This window comes from Dama dama, chromosome 15 (assembly GCF_033118175.1).
Source record: "Dama dama isolate Ldn47 chromosome 15, ASM3311817v1, whole genome shotgun sequence".
Taxonomy (NCBI): Eukaryota; Metazoa; Chordata; class Mammalia; order Artiodactyla; family Cervidae; genus Dama; species Dama dama.
In genome coordinates, this window is record NC_083695.1 from 76385421 (window position 1) to 76404106 (window position 18686).

At 49.0% G+C, this 18686-nt stretch overlaps 1 protein-coding gene across 4 annotated transcripts in view; it reads right to left on the reverse strand.

The window, feature by feature from the left end:
- Window positions 1-18686, reverse strand: part of XPNPEP1 (X-prolyl aminopeptidase 1) — a 51472-nt gene that overhangs the window by 16245 nt on the left and 16541 nt on the right. For 3 of the 4 annotated variants that reach the window (XM_061162600.1, XM_061162598.1, XM_061162599.1), the window contains 7 exons: window positions 11030-11093; window positions 9519-9623; window positions 6219-6311; window positions 5821-5964; window positions 4024-4119; window positions 1824-1905; window positions 153-363 (listed from right to left, as the gene is read on the reverse strand). In XM_061162600.1, the coding sequence (XP_061018583.1) occupies window positions 153-363; window positions 1824-1905; window positions 4024-4119; window positions 5821-5964; window positions 6219-6311; window positions 9519-9623; window positions 11030-11093 (795 nt within the window). Of the gene's footprint in view, window positions 1-152; window positions 364-1823; window positions 1906-4023; window positions 4120-5820; window positions 5965-6218; window positions 6312-9518; window positions 9624-11029; window positions 11094-15320; window positions 15411-18686 lie in introns of those variants that run through there. The other variant, XM_061162601.1, reaches the window with a different exon arrangement.

Sequence of the window (18686 nt, forward strand, 5' to 3'; positions counted from 1 at the left end):
GGGCTCACTGAAGGGACGACACCTCTGATATGACACCCAGTCCTGGAAGTCTGCCTGAACAACCAAACTCTGCTTCAAAGAGAAGTCGCCTGATGCCAGGACCAGCCTGGTGGACAGAGTGGTAGGCTTTGATCGGCTCTGGGGCTACCAACCTTGGGGATGGCCTCGCTCACAGCATAGCTGGCCTTGTCACTGACCCAAACCTTCTCCCTTGGGGAAAGGCTGGCACACAGGATCTTGAGCTCGCTCAGGATGGACTTGTACGGAAGCACCTGGATTCTGTACTCGGCTTCCAGGCCCAAGTCAAGCAGCAGGTGTTCCTTCACAATGGGGGCGTCTATGCGGTCACCGTCAATGAAGAGCCTGCAGAGGGGCCAGAGGAGAGGTGATAGGAAAGGTGGGCGCAGGAATCAGAGGCCGAGAACACAGACCCACACATAAGACACAGGCTCTACCTTCCAGCATCCCAATTGAGCAGCCTCTCTTCCCTCCATGCCCTTCCCAAACCCTGTTCCCCAAACTGTGCTCCCTGCCCCATGCATGCTACCTTCCACCCTGTCCCCCAAGCCAGGACCTAGGCACTGTCCTTGATGCCCCTCTTTCCCTCCTTCATGGAGATCTTTGAACTTATGGCCTAAGCACCCCTCAAACCTCTCCAGCTTTCACTGTAGCCTTGCCCACTTGCTGCCCAGGTTAGGGTTAGGGCTAACCACTACATCTCTCATGGATTAGTGCCATGGCCTCCTAACTGGTCTCCCTGCCACCAGTCTTCCCTATCCACCCTATTTTTCAATAATCATAATCCACCCCATAATTTCACTCCAATCATAAATTCTCTATGATTTACAAGCCTGACCATGTGGTGCCCTGTGGAAACACATAGCATCCTCAGGACAAGGGCCCAAGCTCCTGAACCTGACTCACAAGGCCTTGCTTATGTGGCCCTGCCTACCTGCCATCTCCCACTCCAGGTTCCAACCACACTGGACCAGCCTGGGTCCTTCACTCTCTCCTGTCCAAAGTCTCTGAGAATGCTGCTCCCCGGCTTAGATCACCTGTTTCTCTTCCTCCTCATTCCCTACTCACCGAGCTAACTCCCAAGTACCCTGAATCTCTGTCTCAATATTACTGTCTCCTCTGATCAGGTCAGGCCCCTCCAATAACATCCGTACCTGCCCCACTGACAAGTGAGTGCCAACTATGCATCGGAATCGCCAACTCTAACCCAGAACCCTGTCTGCCTCATTCACCCCAACACCTAGTGGAGACTCTACCGCATAACAGGCACTCAATAAACATGTATGAATGCAGAAAGCCACTCAAACAAGAAGAGCAATGGCAGGAAGGCCGCAAGCAGCAGTTTAAAAGATAATTCAACAAGGCACAACTCGGGTTTTTCCTGCGTCACTTCTGACCTTCTGAATGATGAGGTCTATTTGCATTGTGGACCCAGGACTGTATAACAAAGTCCATATCCCCCTCTGCCTTGGCAGCTAGGAGTCCAATGTGCGGCCTGAACAGGTATTTGCAGCAGGAATTCTGTGAACTAAGCTCACTCTCTCTGGGTTTGTTCTGATGTCCTCAACACTTATTTTTTTTATCTTCTAGTACTACCAATCATTTTCGGGATTATAAGAGAGGCAGGATATAAATCAACACCTACTGTTAAGGAAGGCAGAAGGGAAAGGGAGGCAGGAAAGGGCAGGAGAAAAGCTGGACCCTGGTGCACGTGAGGCCGAGAAGAGTGGGCCCGAGTCAGGGGGATGGACTGGGGCTTGGAGGAGCTGTGGGGAAAGACCTTCAGGTATGGGGCCAACACTCACATGATCGTCTCTAGTCCTAAGATTGCATAGGAGAAAAATACAGGATTGTGCTCTACGTCTGATCCTCGGAGATTGAATAGCCCTGGAAGAAAAAAAAAATTCCTGTCACCCGCCCGACTGTGAGTTAAGGGGCAGCTGGGAGGATGCAGAGAGCGCTTCCACTGGCCGGGAAGGGCCGGGCGGACCTCTCAGAGGCCGGGCGCCTCCCTTCCCTGTCTCGCCGCTGAGCCGCAGTTGCGCATATCCACCGAAAGAGGGCACCAGAACTGTGTCTGTCGCTGCCACATCACCATCCCGAGAAGGGAATGGAAAGAGTTATTAGTCAGAACACCCGAGAATTGCCCTCCAGACAAAGAGTTGAAATGGTCCACCCGGCGGTGACCCGCCAGGCCTGGCCTTGCCACAGAAAAACCTCTGGCACTCCCAAGTACCGGGGCGGGAGCCAAGGACTCGCTCCCTTCTGAGGCAAGAGACCGAGGGTAGAGAAACGGAGACCCACCCACCAGGGAGGCCAGATGCAGCCCTCTGTGTGAGGGTCAGGAGGCCCAGGGAGGCGGAGCTTCCCAGCAGAGGAACAAAAGCAGTGAGTCAGTGGGGCTCTCGGCCCATGAGTGAAACCCGAGCCGGCGGCCCACCCGGAACCACGGCTGGGTGGAGGACCTGCCTGGCCAGTGTCAGGGCCCTGGGGAGGTCACTGCGTGCTGGAGAAACTCGAGGGGCCGGCGCTAAGCACAGCTCTCGTCCCAGGACCTCCCGCAGCCTAACACTTGCTCTCCGGAGAATCGGAGTGCAAAAAAGACCCTGGTACAAAACGCACTGCCTCTATTTTAAAACCATGGCTTCTTCAAGTACAGCATGGAGGCAACATGTTTTACCCATCAAACCCAACTAGCATTCTTTTTAAATGATAGCACCTGGGGTCGGTGAGAGTGTGGCAAGAGGGGTGTATTCATACATGCGGTGCAACCTCTCTGGCAGGTACATGGCAATACTGTCAAACGCCCTACCGTGCACACACCCTCCAGCCCATAACACCACCTCCAAAGTCAACCAAAAGCTGAAAGAAAATGATCAGAAACTAAGACACAGATTGTGATGCACCAACTTTGATGGCAGTCCTGTAATACAATCATGAGAAAAAGTGGAAATAACTCAAAGGTCATCCTGAGAGGAATGGTTAAGTAAATTGCACTATAACCGTATGATGGGATATTTCATATTCACTTAAAATTATGTTTATATATGCTTAGAGTAAATACAGTGGAAAAAAATCAAGTTACAAAATTATATATGCACAGAAATGTTAACTTATTCTGTGCAAGAAGATTATAGGTGACTTTTTTTTTTTATTTCTACTTGCTCTGCACTTCCCAGATTTTCCACAATGAAAACGGGGGATATTTAAATAATCAAGGGGAGATTAGCTTCATATGTTATTTTCTCTGATGTTGATGTTATTAAGTTAATCAAGGATATAAATCACCAACACACGTGACAGTTTGGGGGCTAGGGATTAGAGATTGTGCAGTAAGCCATGTTTCTCTAGTGAAAAAATAAAAAGATAAGGCAGTGCCTCTTCTCAGGTACCGTGGGTCAAATCCAGTCAGAAAATAGAAAAAGAAGGTTCAACCTTATTCATTCAGGTTCTAGAAGGCACTGAACAATCCATGAGGATAGTTTAAGATCTAAAGATTAAAAAACTGCTATTGTACCAAAAGGTTTGGTGAGCTTTCAGCTCCTGAGTTTTCTGAAGTAGAAATATTTCTAGAACATCCTCATTGTGGAGAATCTGGGAAATACAGGAGAAGTATAAAGAAAAAAATATCTCCTATAAGCTCACTTCCATACCTACAGAGAAAAATGAATGTTGACAGACACAAAAAGTTTGAGAAAGCGCCCTTCCTCAGAGGTGTCACAGTACTGAGTAGACGGGCCAGACGGGGACACCACCACAGATTTAACATCAGCGCCTGGCTGTAATACTGCTCCAGACCAACCACAATCTCCTCCCCAACTCCCTGTAATTCTCCATCCAATAATCCCTTCTCCATCCCACTTGGCATGCCATATACCCACTGGTGACGGTCTTTTGCTTATTCTCTGACTACACAGAAAACTGAATTCTGTGAACACACAGATTCCCAGAGAACCAACTGAGAGACTGGTTAACACGCCCCAACAGTGAAACCAGAGCACTCACATGCAATCTCATCCAGGGCAGTGACCACAAACCACACGACGTTCCTCTCAGCCATTTTCAACCGAAGGTCTGCAACCTTGTCCTTCCAGGAGATGCCTGCAAGAAACAAACATACTTGCCACTCCAGCCCCTGGTCTGGTCCCAGGGGGCGGGTGAAAGCCAAGTGAAAGAACCCATTCCAAACATTCTTAACCAGCACCACATCCCAGGGAGCATGTTATCTGAGCGGACAGAATGCCTGGATACCAATCCCATACAAGAGAAGTGACTCCGTCTAAGCTAGTTGACTGTCCAGAGCCCAGACTGCCTCACAACAAAATCAATCCATTTGTTCATCCAACAAATGCCTATGAAACGTCTCTCCTGCCCAGGCATCAATATCTGCAATGCTGGTCACTGCAGTTATAGTTCTGAGCTACATGCAGTCCCTGCCATCATGGGGCTTACAATCTGGAAGGGAAGACAGACAATTAAACCAGCAACTGGTTACACTTCTGTATAAAGACTGCTGCCATAGAGGAAGCACAGGGAGCTTTGAGAAGACACTACCCAGCAGAGAGAACTCACCGAATCTATAGAGGTCAGGCAAATATCACCCTCTACCTTACATTTCTAGAGCCTCAAGACCTGCCTTTCAGTGCTAAGATCTAGGAATTCCCCACGGCCTGTTTCAGTGTGACTACCACTTCCAAACCACACATGCGCTGTCAGACACAGCCGGCGACTCCCTGCTACTCCTGTGGGCCCCAGAGACGCTCACCCCACCACCACCACCAGCTGACAGGAGACAGCACTTGTGCCCCACGGCACAGCCACCTGTGAGCAGGGCAGGCACCTGTCTCATGCACACAGCACCTGGCAGTGCTCTGCACATGGTGGGCACCCACGTGTCTGCTGACCCGAAGTCTCACCAGCCAAACCTGCTCTCCCTGCTCTGTAAGCAACAGGTCAGAGCCTCTCCTTCAGCTCAACAGAATCCCAAGCATGCTGCTGGATAACGTTTAGCTGACCCAGGGCCCCTCACTGGACCCATCCCCCTCCCCGGTCTGCAATACCCTCTGGTCAGAGTGTCACAAGGAAGCAAGCTGGGGGCGTCCCCACAGCCAAACGCTGCTGTGAAGGTCAGCTCGGGAATTCTGCTTAAAACTTGGCTGAGAGTCTGGGTTGTAATGCTTTCTTCCCAGGACCCCTCTGGGCAAGGTGCCTGCATTCCAGACATCCCCGCTCCATCTCTCCTCTGCTGTTTCTACAGCAAGATTCACTCCCCTCTGCCCCACCTCCAGGCCTTTCCCTCTGCACTCCTCACTCTTCCATAAATCCACACTTTCATCTCCCACAGACTGTTCACAGAACTTGCTCCTCACTCACCACTATCACGCAAGCCAAAGAAACCCACCCACTCCCCAAAGCCTCTACGGCAGAGGACAGATAGAGGGCAGGGGGCCTGGGAAGGTAAACCTACAAGTGCTGGCAGAAGAAAAGGACATGGAATCTAGAAACCTCTAGGCTCTGTGTCCAATATCAGACGCATTAGAGGGGCAGTGAGCAACTGAGTGGTTAAAACAACAGCCATCTCAGCAGCACCCATGGGTCTGCCCAGAAGAGCTCTGTGAAAGTACACTATGCCCAAACAGGTGCCAACGGTGGAAACAAACTGAACTCCTGCTGCACCCAATGCCCCACGTGCCAGAGCGGGGCCAAATCCTCCCATCGGCTCAATGACCTGGCTCCAGAGGACTTCCATTCAGGTGGAGGGGACGATGGCCAGGGCCTGCCGGGGGCAGCCATGGTTCTGACCTGTGTAATCCAGGCCCAGTGTGATGAGCGGTTTGCAGGGACGCTCAGGGCGGTCTGTCCAAATCTTGTCCACAAGGTTGTCCTTGACAGGAATGAGGTGGTGGCCAGCACTTCTCAGAACCTTGGCCATCTTCTTCCAGTAATCTGAGGAGAAATACTGGTGGTCTCGCTGTGAACTGAACACCCTCTACAGGCAGCAGGGCTCTGAGAGCCTGGCACCTTCTGACAGGCGATCCTGCGGCCCTCTGCTACTCTTCTCCTCACCCTGACCTCCGCTGTGACCTCATGTCATGCTGAGCCCCCAAAGGTTCCACCACCCACAAGCAAATGAGGAGGGTGGGGAGGCATCTAGAACCCCAGTCCTTACCCAAGGACTGGCAGGGCCTCGGCTTACTCACCTGTAGGAATGATCAGTGGGTCTACACCAACCCTGGATCCTTCAGGAAGTACACTCACCAGCCAGTCTTCCTGAGTTGGTGTGTCCTTCAGACCTACAGAGGGAAGAACTGATGAGAAACAATTCCGAGGGAGCCTGAGCTCCCTATCCTACCCAGAAGGGTGCAATTCACCAATAGCATGAGAAGAGGGTCTTTATCAAGCACCTTCTTTAAAAAGGATTGACAGCACTTGGAAAATCTGAACTTCCCTTCATCCTGGAAGTCTAGAAGAAGGGTTAGATGCTATAAAAGGAAAGCATAAAGTAAGATGGTATATAAGGGGAGGATGAGACAGAAGAAAGAAGCAGCAGGATTTCCCTAGACCCCTGGTAAAAGGCATCCTGGGAATCATTGCAACACAGGTGCATGATGTCATCCTGAAGACTGTCTCATTGGCCTTCAGTGACTTCCCCACTAATGGTGACGAGAGCATGAGTGGTGAGATGGTGCAGGTGGAAGCTCAGAGTCTCCCTTACATCCCAGCCAGGTAAGGCGAATACATGCGCAGAGCTCTCCCCTCACCTAGAGGGTATCATTGCAGAGGGAAGGCCCCGCCAGACAATCAGGCCTGACTGGAAGGCTGAGCTCAAGTCTTAGCAGCAGAAACCTATCCAAAGACTGTAAGGAACATGCAGGAACCCAACATCATGTCTTTAACTGGCTCCCTGGGCTTCCCAATTACCAAGAGCACACAGCCCTTTCCATGTCTAACAGACTAGTCATAGGACACCAAGTAAGCTTCACAAAAGGAACTAAAATTATTTTTGACATCCCAGTTTTTCTTTAATCCAACTCAGTATATCTTGTACATTTCAGATGTATACTTTTTCATCAGATTTTTGCTAAACAATTAACAAACATTTCGGTAAAATATCAAAGAGTGAAAGTTCACATATTCCAAAACAGTACTGATTTTTACTACCTTCCCTGAGTACTGATAACCACATAACAGACATTCAAAGGTTTATAAAGAAATGAGCTCATGAATCTCAGTTTTAAAAGCCTGCCTAGAAACTGTCACTGAGTGATTTTCCTATCTGATTCTTTCTTATTTTTTTTTTCCTCAAACCACTAAACAAGCCAATTATTAAGGAAGTTTCTTGAATGCCCCTAGTGTAACTTGCACAGGGTGAAGTCATATCATCTCCTAGCAGACAGATGTTGGGAAAAACCCCAGGAATCAGTCACTCCCCAGCCACACCCACCAGAACCTCCCTACACAGGAGAGCCGGTGAGGAGGTGGGCCGCGGCAGAGGCTAGAGTCGGCTTGGAGGGAAGGAGGACTCCTCCCCCAGGGCTGGTCTAGGGAAGAGGCAGATAGTATTCGCTCCCCCGACACTCTGACCCCCAAAGCACTGACATATCTAACAGCTGTAGTTTAGGCCCCAAAGAGAGATGCTCACATCCCAGGAGCACACTAAATGAGACCCTGGGGTGCAAGCAGAAAATATCAGAACTTCCATTTGTACTTCTTCTTAAAAAATAAAATATTAAACTGTGTTTGTATCTGAAATACACATGGACATAGCACATGCACCTAACATACAAACAAATATACATATATGCTAAGGGCACATGAACCAGCAACAGAGAGACATGTAATAAAACAGTACAAAGGCCTAGAGGCCTATCCACTTACAACAGCCCCACAATCCCGAAAGCCTGTGTTTGTGTGTGTGAGAGAGAACACAACTGGGACATCAACCTGTAGTGCTGACGTTTCTATATTTTAAGAGTTTTGAGAAACCCAAGTTTAAAATAAATCCATTGCCAGGATAAATACATTCTTAATTCCTCCCTAAGCCAAACATTTATACATGTATATGGAGAGTGTGTGGAGCATGCACGCGCGTGCACACACACACACATAACCTCAGTAATAGATCCTGGGGTCAACTCAACTCAATATCAACAGCCCTCTGTTCCCTGAACTGTGAGTCTGGTAACAACCCGATTTCCTCATAACTTCCAACAACAAGAAACATCAGGGATTTGGCCTTTTCTCCTCTTCCTCACTCAGCCCTGGCAGCTGCTTTCCCCTTCTTCTATTGTCCAAGTTCAAAATGCAGCAGGCTGTACCTTTGTACAATCACTAAAACCATGTTTTGAAAGACTACTCTGATGACAAGGAAAAATACAGCACACAATTAAATGAAAAACCCGTGTACACACACACACACATTATCATTATCCAATAAACACTGAGCTCCATGCTTTCCATATATTATTTCTTTAATCCTCACCACTTTATGGTACTATTATCATTCCACCTCACAGATGAGGAAACTGAAGGTTGAAGTAACTTGCCCAAGAAAGCTGCAGACCCATGCTCTTGCCCTGTGGCTAAGCTGCCAGAAGCGAGTCAGGATCCTCAGAGGGAGAGCTTCCTATTTCGGCTGCCAGGGGCCCCTTACCTTCACCTCATTTGAAATCATGAGGCAGCAGAGAGCAATGGGAAGGCCCCCAGGATGTGAGTCAAAGACACAGGGTCCTCTCTGGCCCTCAGCTACTCCTCACTGAAACAAGGGTTCTGAGCCAGGACCTTCCAAAATTGAATGCATGATGGTTTGTATATAGAAGCCTGTCACTTTCTTGTTCTTACTTATATCATCAACTGGAATGTGTTCCCTCAAAATTCATACACTAAAGCCCTACCTCACAATGTGACCTATGTTTGGAGACAGGAGCTTAGGAGATACTGAAGGTTAAATGAAGTCATAGGGTAGAATTCTAATCCAGTAGGATTGGTAGCCTTCTAAGAGGAAGAGAGAGAGAGAACCATGTAAGGATAAGTGAGAAGGTGGCTATCTGCACGCCAGGAAGACAGCTCTCACCAGAGCCTGACCACACTGGCACCCTGATTTCAGATTTCCAGCCACCAGTCATGAAAAAATAAATTTCTGTTGCTTTTTCCCCCCCAAAACTTTAGACTTTTTATTTTGTATTGGGGTACAGCTGCAGTCCATGGGGTCACAAAGAGTTGGGCCTGACTGGGCAAGTGAACAATGACAGCCGATTAACAATGTTCTGGTAGCTTCAGGTGAACAGTGAAGGTACTCAGCCACACATATACATGTATCCCTTCTCTAAATCTCTGTTGTTTGAGCCACCCAGTCTATGGTAGTTTGTTACTAAGACACCTTGGATTCTATAAAGGGTCCCTGGCCCCATAAAAGGGTTAAGATCCAGAAGCCCTGAGGAGTTCCAGGGTCTCCTCCCGAGAAGGCCAGCTAAACTTGAGATGGCTGTGCCTCTACGCACCCATCTTCATGAGCGTCCAGTTGCTGTCCATCTGCTTGGCAGCCTGGAGAAAGTAGCGCCCATCCGTCCACATGGCCGCATGGTCTTCTGTGACGATGGCTGTGCCTGGAGGAGGGGGGCAAAGAAATGAGAGCGGTTCCTGACAAGCACTGAGAAGCTGCACATAAAGGCAGCAGGCGGACGAGCAGGAGAGAGGCACCAGACTCCATGTGGCCCCACCACCCACCCCCACGTTGGGGGGGCAGCTGGGCCTCTGACTCCAAGGAGACCTCCAGGCAAGAGAAGACAGCACCGCTGACAACCAGCTGTGGGCCAACCGCTGAAAGAAGCAGTCTGGAGGCAGCCTGGGTACCGGTACCACGGGACCAGTAGAAAGGACCCCATGTGCACAACGTGAGTCAAGACCAGGAGAACAGAGGTCTGTGGACAGAGGGCCACAGGGGCCTCTAGTCAACAGGAGGGAGGCAAACATGGTTCCTGCTCAGCAGTCACAGCTACCTGCTTCAACAGACACCCCAAGGAAGGTGTTTGGCCTTTCCCAAGGGAGACCACCTGGGCACTGTGAGCCTTCAGGGAGATACAGGGAGTTTATGCCTCCACCTCTACCTGCCCTCAGCTCCCACAGGCCCAAAAGAACTCAGGGCCTTCAGCAGAGGTGTCAGCCAAAACCAATTGAAATGTGCCAACCAACACATGCACCTACATCAATGGAAGCAGTGCACTAATTGTGAGGATAGGGGCTCCCGCCAAGCCTAGCCACTTAAGAGGATGGTAGCCTGAAGGGGAAACCCGCCCTTGAGGGCGCAACAGCTCTTGGAAAGTTAATGCAGGGCGCCAGTGTAGCTCAACATTAATCTTTATTATTCGAGTTGAAAGGGAAAAGGAGGAAACCAAAAGTTAAGTGCTTAGAGAATTACAGGGGACCAGAAAGCTAAGGAAGGGGTCCTGAGGATGCCATTCTTGTCCCATTTCTTATCTGCAGAGCCAGTTACACAGGGGTATTCATGATATACTTATCTGTGTGTATGTTATATTTAATAAAAAGTTCAACAATATTTTTTTTGGCCGTGCTGGGTCTTCACTGTGGCAGGCAGGCTCAAGAGCCTGCAGGCTTCCCTAGTTGCAGCAGGAGGGTTTGGCTGCCCCAGGCATGTGGGATCTTAGTTCCCCCACCAAGGATCAAACATGCACCCCCTGCTTTGGAAGGCAAATTCTTTTCCACTGGATAACCAGGGAAGTCCCCCAACACAGTTTTTAAAATAAAATTTTTTGACTTGAAAAGCAAAAGGTCATTAAAGAGAAGCATCATTAACACATGAGAGAAGAAAAAAACTAAAACGTAAGCTTAGAGCTACAGGCACCAGGACCATGCCCCCTCTGCAGAAGGTCAATGGGGACATCTGGTCTTCATTTTCTTTTTGGTTCTGTATCACAGACTGAAACTGGGTCCAGTTATTTTAGGGAGGCAAACACAAGTACCACAAGAACAAAGAGAGAATTTAGTAACTCACCTGCAGAGCCATCAAATCCAGAGACAAAGGCACGCCGACAATCACACGGAGCAATGTACTCACTCTGGAAAACAGAGAGGTCAAGGAAGTGGACCTTGATCAGTCACAGCCCAGCAGGACCACAGAGGCTGGCAAAAGCTGGGCACCTGCCTTCAAGGAACTGACAATCTAGCCAAAAAGGCAAGCTGAACATTAAAAAAAAAAAATTAGTGCACGCTATAGATGACCCTACTTAATTAAGGGCTAAAAGGAGCTACTCCCTTGAGTCTCAATTTTTTCACCTGGCAAACAAAGCAAGAGAAATAGATCAAAACTGCTCTTTCCTCACTGAGATCTTACTCAAAAAACAATCTGATAGCCTTCTCCCTTCCTCGCCACTGACATTTAGGCATCTGTTATTTTTCTGAAAAGCCTGAATTTCTGTTTTATGTGCCAATAACTCTCTAACTTAACTCTCTTTAGCTATCAGCTTATTTCTGAACTTCCTGTCTGTATCCCCCATCCAAAGCAGTGTCACCAATCTCTCCCACGCAGACCCTGTCCCTTCCTGTTAGGGAACAAATGCTTCCTCCAACCCAGAAGGCTTCAGCAAAATAAAACATCATGTTCAAATCCAGGCCTTCCCCAGCCTCTGAATGGAATGGGATCAGGGAGAAGAAAGTAAGAGGTTCCATCCCTGGGGAGAGGGTACGAGGCCACAGTGTGTACTTTTGTGCCAGTGAGGCACAGAGACTCAAGGAATTTGTCCAAAATCACACAGCTCAAAAGTAACAGAGTCAGGATTTGAACCTGGGCAGTCAGCTCCAGAGCCTCCACTCAAGCCCTATGCCACACTGCCCCACTAAACACATCATCTTCCATCCTCAAAATGACTCTTCAGGATAAGACCAATAGCAAATTAGAAAACTGAAGTTCAAAGACAGAATCTTTAAGTAACTAACAGGTCAGCAGCAGGGCCAGGATCTGATCTGCTTGAGCCCAGAGCTGCTGTTCCTTCTCCTGTCAGCAGGTTGTTCCTGAGCTAAAGGACCTGGCAGGGTTAAGAATGCTTAGGATAGGGTGGTCCAGGGGCTAAGATTCTGTGCTTCCAATGGAGGCGGCTCAGGTTTGATCCCCGGTGGGAGAACTAAGATCCCCAGTGGTGCAGGCAGAATGCTCAGGATAGAGAAGGGGGGTGGGGGGGAGGCACTGGCTGGACCTGAGGGCATTTGGGGACAATCAACACAACACAGGGGAAAAACTGGCTCCCAGGTTTCATTCCTGCCATGTGGATGAAAGCCTCCCCTTTCACCAGGGCAGTCATAATTGCAGCCTCAGACCAGGCACAAGACCACAACCCACAGAAGTGCTGGAAGGGCCACAGAGAATCACAATGGTGGCATGAAGGAGCTCTGTGATCTCAGAGCTACCGCTGCCCTCCAGCAGGCCCCGCTACGTGCTCCGTGAGGCACCTCCCCCGTTCTCTCAGCCTCAGTCCTCACTTCTACAACGGGTCATTTCAGATGGTTGACTGCAACGGCCAGCAAATGTTTGATCCCCAACACACAAAGGAACATTGACCAGATAGTACTAAGGACACAGAAAGAAATGGCCACCAGCATCACTGATGAACTGTAGAGTCCTTTGTTTATTAACCCAGCAATTATTGAGTGCAAGACTGAAAAAAAAGAAAAAGGCCAAGATGGGGGAGTGGGTTCCCATCCTTCAAGTTCTGCTGAAGGAATAGCAAGTACATGTTCCATACAACTCACCAGAAACCTGAGCGTGCTGCACACACACAAGAGAAGAGATGATACTAATGTCTCCTTCCTGAGTGGTGGAAAAGCATCTGAGAGGCTGGGAAAACTAAAGCCTTGTGCTAACAATCACAGTACACAAGAGGACAAGCACACAAGGAGAAAACTCGGAGCTGACACTCGAGTGACAAGGAGGTCCCCTTGGCTTGGGGCTCTCCTACTCAACACACAGCAAGGACTGGAATGACAGGCTGGCAGAGAAGAACTGCTGACCTTGACCTGGCTTGGCTCTGGCACACAGGGACACTCTTGAAGAGTGCCCGCTCCCGACCTGGGGAAGCCTGGGAGGTGGCCTGGGGCCCCCCAGGGGTTTACCTAGAGTTTCTCTGAAGAGAGGTGGAATTAACAGCAGGTGGACGTGTTTGGTTTGAGATCAAGATGAGGGCTGGGGGAAGAATGTCTAGACATGACCTAAGTGGTCAACATGCCAGAGAGACATCGCTGACCGAAGCTGTCACCTCCACACCAACAGGCTACGCAGATGCCAGACAAGCACTCCAGGCCTCCCCCCTCTTCCCCCAGCCATGAGGCTGGCAAAGCCCGGGAACATTCTCCCTAGAGGCCAGCAAAAGGCCTAAAATAAGCCAAACCCTTAGCATACTAGGGAAAAGGCTCAAAGCAACACATCCATGGGCTTTTTCTCCAAAACTGTGATGTCTCTCCATCTCTAATACCCCCATCTAAGCCCCCCTCATCTCTACCTGGACCGCTGCCCCTGCAATCCACTCTTCACACACACTCACAGCGAGCTTTTCAAACTGTGTGTTTGTGTGTATATCATATTAACATGTGTATATATATGTGTGTGTGTATCATATTAGCAGGTGTGTGTATATGTGTGTGTATCATGATAGCACGTGTGTGTGTATATATGTTATGTTTTTCAAGGGGATGCATGCTTAGTCATGTCCGACTCTTTGTGACCCTATGGACTGCAGCCCGCCAGGCTCCTCTGTCCATGGGATTTGCCAGGCAAGAATACTGGAGTGGGTTGCCATTCCCTACTCCAGTGGATCTTCCTGACCCAGGGATCAAACTCATGTCTCTTGCATCTCCTGCACTGGCAGGCGGATTCTTTACCACTGGCACCACCTGGGAAATCACATCACATTAGCAGTATACTTACAACCCATCAACGACCTCCCATCACACTCAGGGTAAAATTCAGACCCCAGCCCAGACCCCAGGGCAAGGCAAGCCCTGCTCTCCTCCCAGAACTGTCCTCTCACAACCCGCCCATTCACAGCACTCCAGCCACACCACCTGCTTCCTGCTCCTTGCACTTCCCGATCTCATTCCTCCTTCAGGGCCACTGCACGTGCTCTTCCTTGTGCCTGTAGAAGCCTCCCTCTCATCAGGGCATGGCTAGCTCCTCATATTTCAGGTCAGATGTCACCTCCACAGAGAAGCTTGACTGGACTCTCCAGCTCCAGTAGCCAGGCAGCCCCTTCTACCTCTTGGGTTAGCACATGCTCTCCTTCATGACTCTTTCATGCTGTTACTGCACTGTCCTGCCCACCGGAATGTACGTACCCGGAGATCAGGGTGTTTGTCTGTCCTGTTCGTCACTGTCCCCGCACAGGGCACAGGCCCACAACCGATACTTGCGGAAAAAATAAACAAGCAGGAAGAAAGATGGACCTTTCCTCATACTTAAGACTTTAGCCACCTCTTTGAAAATGGAGAAAGAGCTCCAAGGCAAGACATGGAGGTGGCCTCTAGAAACTGGAGAAGACAAGGAAATGGATTATCCCCAGAGCCTCCAGAAGTCACCGACCCCTGCTGATTCCAGCCTTCCACCGCTGGAAGATAATAAATGTGCACCACAGTAAGCCACTAAGCTTGCCACAGCAGCAACAGGAAGCTAATGCTTTGTCCAACAGGAAGAAGACCAGAAGGGATTATAACTGGGGTTTCAAACTCACAAGCCCTAGGGTACGGCAGATAAATTAAGAGTAAAGCAGGACGAGGGGCTGCCTTTTCGAGAGAGCAGCTCCTACTCAGCTTTGATTCCTGTCACGCTGCAGTGTGGGTTCCACCTTCAGTATTTCAGGAGAGGCTAAATAGATGTGTGCTCGTGAGATACCATCCCATTTTTAAATGTTGGCATCTAATTCAAACAATGAAATAACACACAGCCAAATAAAGCGTATCAGTAAGCTACAGGGAAAAAAAAGAAAGAAAGCCTCAGCCATATCTCATAATCCAGCTCACACTTGCCCCTTTCCACAAGCTTTCTGACCCACCCAGCTTTCAGAGACCTCCCACATCTCTGAATTTCACAGAACCATCCACACTGGCATTGATCCATGCCCCCCACCTTGGGTGATGATAACAAATAATACTGGCTAAGACTGACTAGTTGCCAGTAACTATCTTCATTCCCCCTAATTCTAATCTTTACAGAAGCTCTAGAAGGTATCATCCTACCCACTTATAGGTTAAAAAAAAAAAGAAAAGAAACAGCAGCTCAGAGAAGTAAATTACTTACTTACCTCCCCAAGACACCACTGCTCTAAAAGCAGAGCTGAGATCTGATCTCAGGTCTGACATTCCAAAGTCCATGCCTTTGCCACACTGCCAAGCAACATTTTTTATTCTGTATAGAGACTGCACATCTGGTCTGCACAATTGGATTACAAACTCTGAGGGAACAAGGAACACGGGTATGCCCCCCATTCACCTCTACTTTCATCAACCACGTGACAGATGACTCCCACACCCAGGAATCAAACCTTGTTCAAGCCTGGCTCCTGTACTTACTGGCTAGGTAAACCTTAAGGTTCAATTTTTCATCTGTAAGGCAGGGATGATAAAAACGCCCATGTGGGAGGGTTGAGGTGTGACATAAAGCAACTAGCACATGCTAAGCTTTTGATAAACTATAGCACTTACTATTATGTACCAGATGATGAACTAGACTATGCGAAACATAAGAAAATATCTTCTCTGAGTGGACAGTCCAGCAAACAAAATAAGACAGGTGTCAGTGAAACGTCAGCCCTAATAATCAGTACATAAACTATGCTGCATATGCCATATGGTATCTGCTATAGTTTCAAGCTCAGATGTGCTTTGAATCCTTCATGCCAAGCTCAAAGGTTAGACCTGGCCCACCACAGACAGGTGAGGAGAAGCAGGAAGGTAACACAGGGAGGGGGCAAAGTTCAAGAAGGCCCAGAAGCAGAGGTTTGTGGCAGGACAGCGAATGATTAACCTGACTGCTGAGGCAGAACGTTCTAGGGAGTGTCAGCAGAGATTCCTGGAAAGGCAGGCTGAAGACAATGGTCAAGGACCTCAAACACCACACTTCGAGGCTTCAACTTTTTCCTGCAAGTTCTAGATAGAGGAAAAGTTCAAGAGGGGGTAGTGACGTGACCAGAAGCTGGGTTTTGAGAAGAGTGAGCAACATGGACACATGCAGATTGAACAGGGCAAGCGAGGCGATGGCTGGGCGCCATGGTAAGCGTGACTGAAGTCACCCGAGCCTGTGCGGGGTGACAGCGGTGCCCCCCACTGGCCCTTCACCTCCACAAGCCATGAGCCTGGCACAACGCCTCAGATATATGAGGTTTTCCCAGAAAATGAAACCGAAAGACTAAATGGCTGTGTCTGCACAGGAAGTCCCCGCGTTCAGACTGAACAGAGACGAGAACTACCAAACCCCGAGTTCTGAGGTAACATCCAGTCCTCGGCATTTTCGTCCCTTTTAAATGAAACCAAGTCAAGGTAACAGGAAGAACACGGGATAGCTGTCCAAAGAGTCAAAGATACCCCCTTCCCTACGGGGCAGTCACTGAAAGTGGGTGGTTTCCCATCTAGGACTTCACGTCCCAGACCCCCTCGCAGCGAGGTGGGGTCACGTGACTAGTTCTCACCAGTGCAAAGTGGGTGGGAAGTGCGGCCTGGGTCAGGGCCAGGCAAGCGGATGTGCCCTGTCCACACTACTCCCCTCCCGCCAGCTGGAGTGGTGGCATCATAGGACGGAAAGTGCCTGGATCCCTGAACCACCCCTCCTCCTCGTGGAAGAAAGTCACCCACCAACCAGGAGCACCCACTCTGGACTCCTACAGGAACGAAATAAGGCTCTACAGCACCGAGTCACTGCCACTTTGAGAGGTGTTCACACAGCAAACATTACTCCAATTAAGACAGTGGCTGAAATCACTGTGGGATAAAAATCACTACCTCCACCCCAGGAGAGAGCCTATTTAAGAAATAAAAAAACAGGAAGCCAACTCCAGGAGGAATGGGAGTAGAATCCAAAGAGTTTAGGAAAATCTGATTCATGTCTTCCAGAAGGAGGAACCATAAACACAGCCAAAAATTCAAGTTGGCAGAGTCAGCCCCGCCAGGACGTGATCTTTTGACTAAGCTGTGCCCAAAAGCAGAATGAGGGGCCTTACAAAAGGAGAGGATGAAGAGTTCAGATTTCTCAAAGGTGGTGCCAGTGCAGATCTGACCCCAACCAATGATTCTCCTGGTTTGGGGCCAGCGGTGCCCACAAATCCCAACATTTGACTTCGACAGTACATGAAAACACCCAGATTACAAGACAGAAAGGACACATCCTTGCTGTAAAAGTCCCTCAGGGCCCAAACTCATTAGCACCATAACCCTTGTTCTGAATTTAAAAGAAAAAACCCTTAGAGTTGCAGAGGACAGAGAAGAGCAGACGCCTGGAGCGCCAAGACCTTGCACAATCATGCATTTGGGGTGCATATTCTCTCCAGCACGCAACAGTGTGTGGGTGTATGCGTTTCTGGTTTGGAAAGTACACAAAGGACACAATTCAAGATTCGTCTTCCTTTCTCCAACACCCTCCCTCCCCCACCCAGAGGAGAAATTCCATCAACCCAGAATCTGGCCTGAAAGGAAACAGCTAGGGACAAGAGCCCCAGAGAACAGCAGCCTCTCTATTACTGAGGAGGCTGCTGCCGCAAGTCACACGCAAAGCCAGCCCTCCTTCTGTCCTCACAGTCCTGGCGCGGACCCAGGCCCCACTCCACAGTCATCCCAGTTTTGCCCCTCCTCTTCACGGACCCAAAATAAGAATGTGGGGCTTCTCATTTCTTTCTGTGGATGGCATCACAAACTCTCCTGGTCTCCAAACTCCCCCATTCCCTCATTCAGCTGCCTGCAAGGTTCATGCCTCAGTCTATCTACTGCTTCTCCTCTAAATCCTTCCCTTCTTTCCTGCTCCTAAGGATAGCACCCAAGTCCAGACCCTCTGAACCCCCATTCCAGGATCTTGCAATGACCTCTGAACAGGGATCTCAGTTCCCAGTGTCTCCATTCTCCAATCTACACTGAACACTGCTCCCACTGAATGATCGCATCATATATCACCCTCTTGTCCAAAGACCCACAGTGGGTCCCTACTGCATTTAAACAGGAATGTGAACATGATACAATTCCATCATGCAGCCTTCCTTACCCTGCCAGTTTCAAATACTCTCTCTCAACAATAAGCTCAGTCAGCACTTTACCTAAATCTGTGCTGACCATTACAGTAGCCCCCAGACACATGTAGCTACCAAGCACCTGAAATGTGGCTAATGTGACTGAGAAACTAAATGTTTAATTTTATTTCATTTCAATCAACTTAAATTTTAAAACTGATGCTCAAGACTCCATTATTATAAATTTTTTAAAGTATGTTTGGAACAACTTTGGCAACTAAGTCCACTTTTTCAACTGCAGATCTTATGAAATCTAAATACAGATCAAATATGTCCAATGAACAGTCCACACTTAAGTTGAGATGTTCTGTAATAAAATAGATACCAGAATTTAAGACCTAGTATAAAAAAAGGATGGAGAAGGCAATGGCACCCCACTCTAGTACTCTTGCCTGGAAA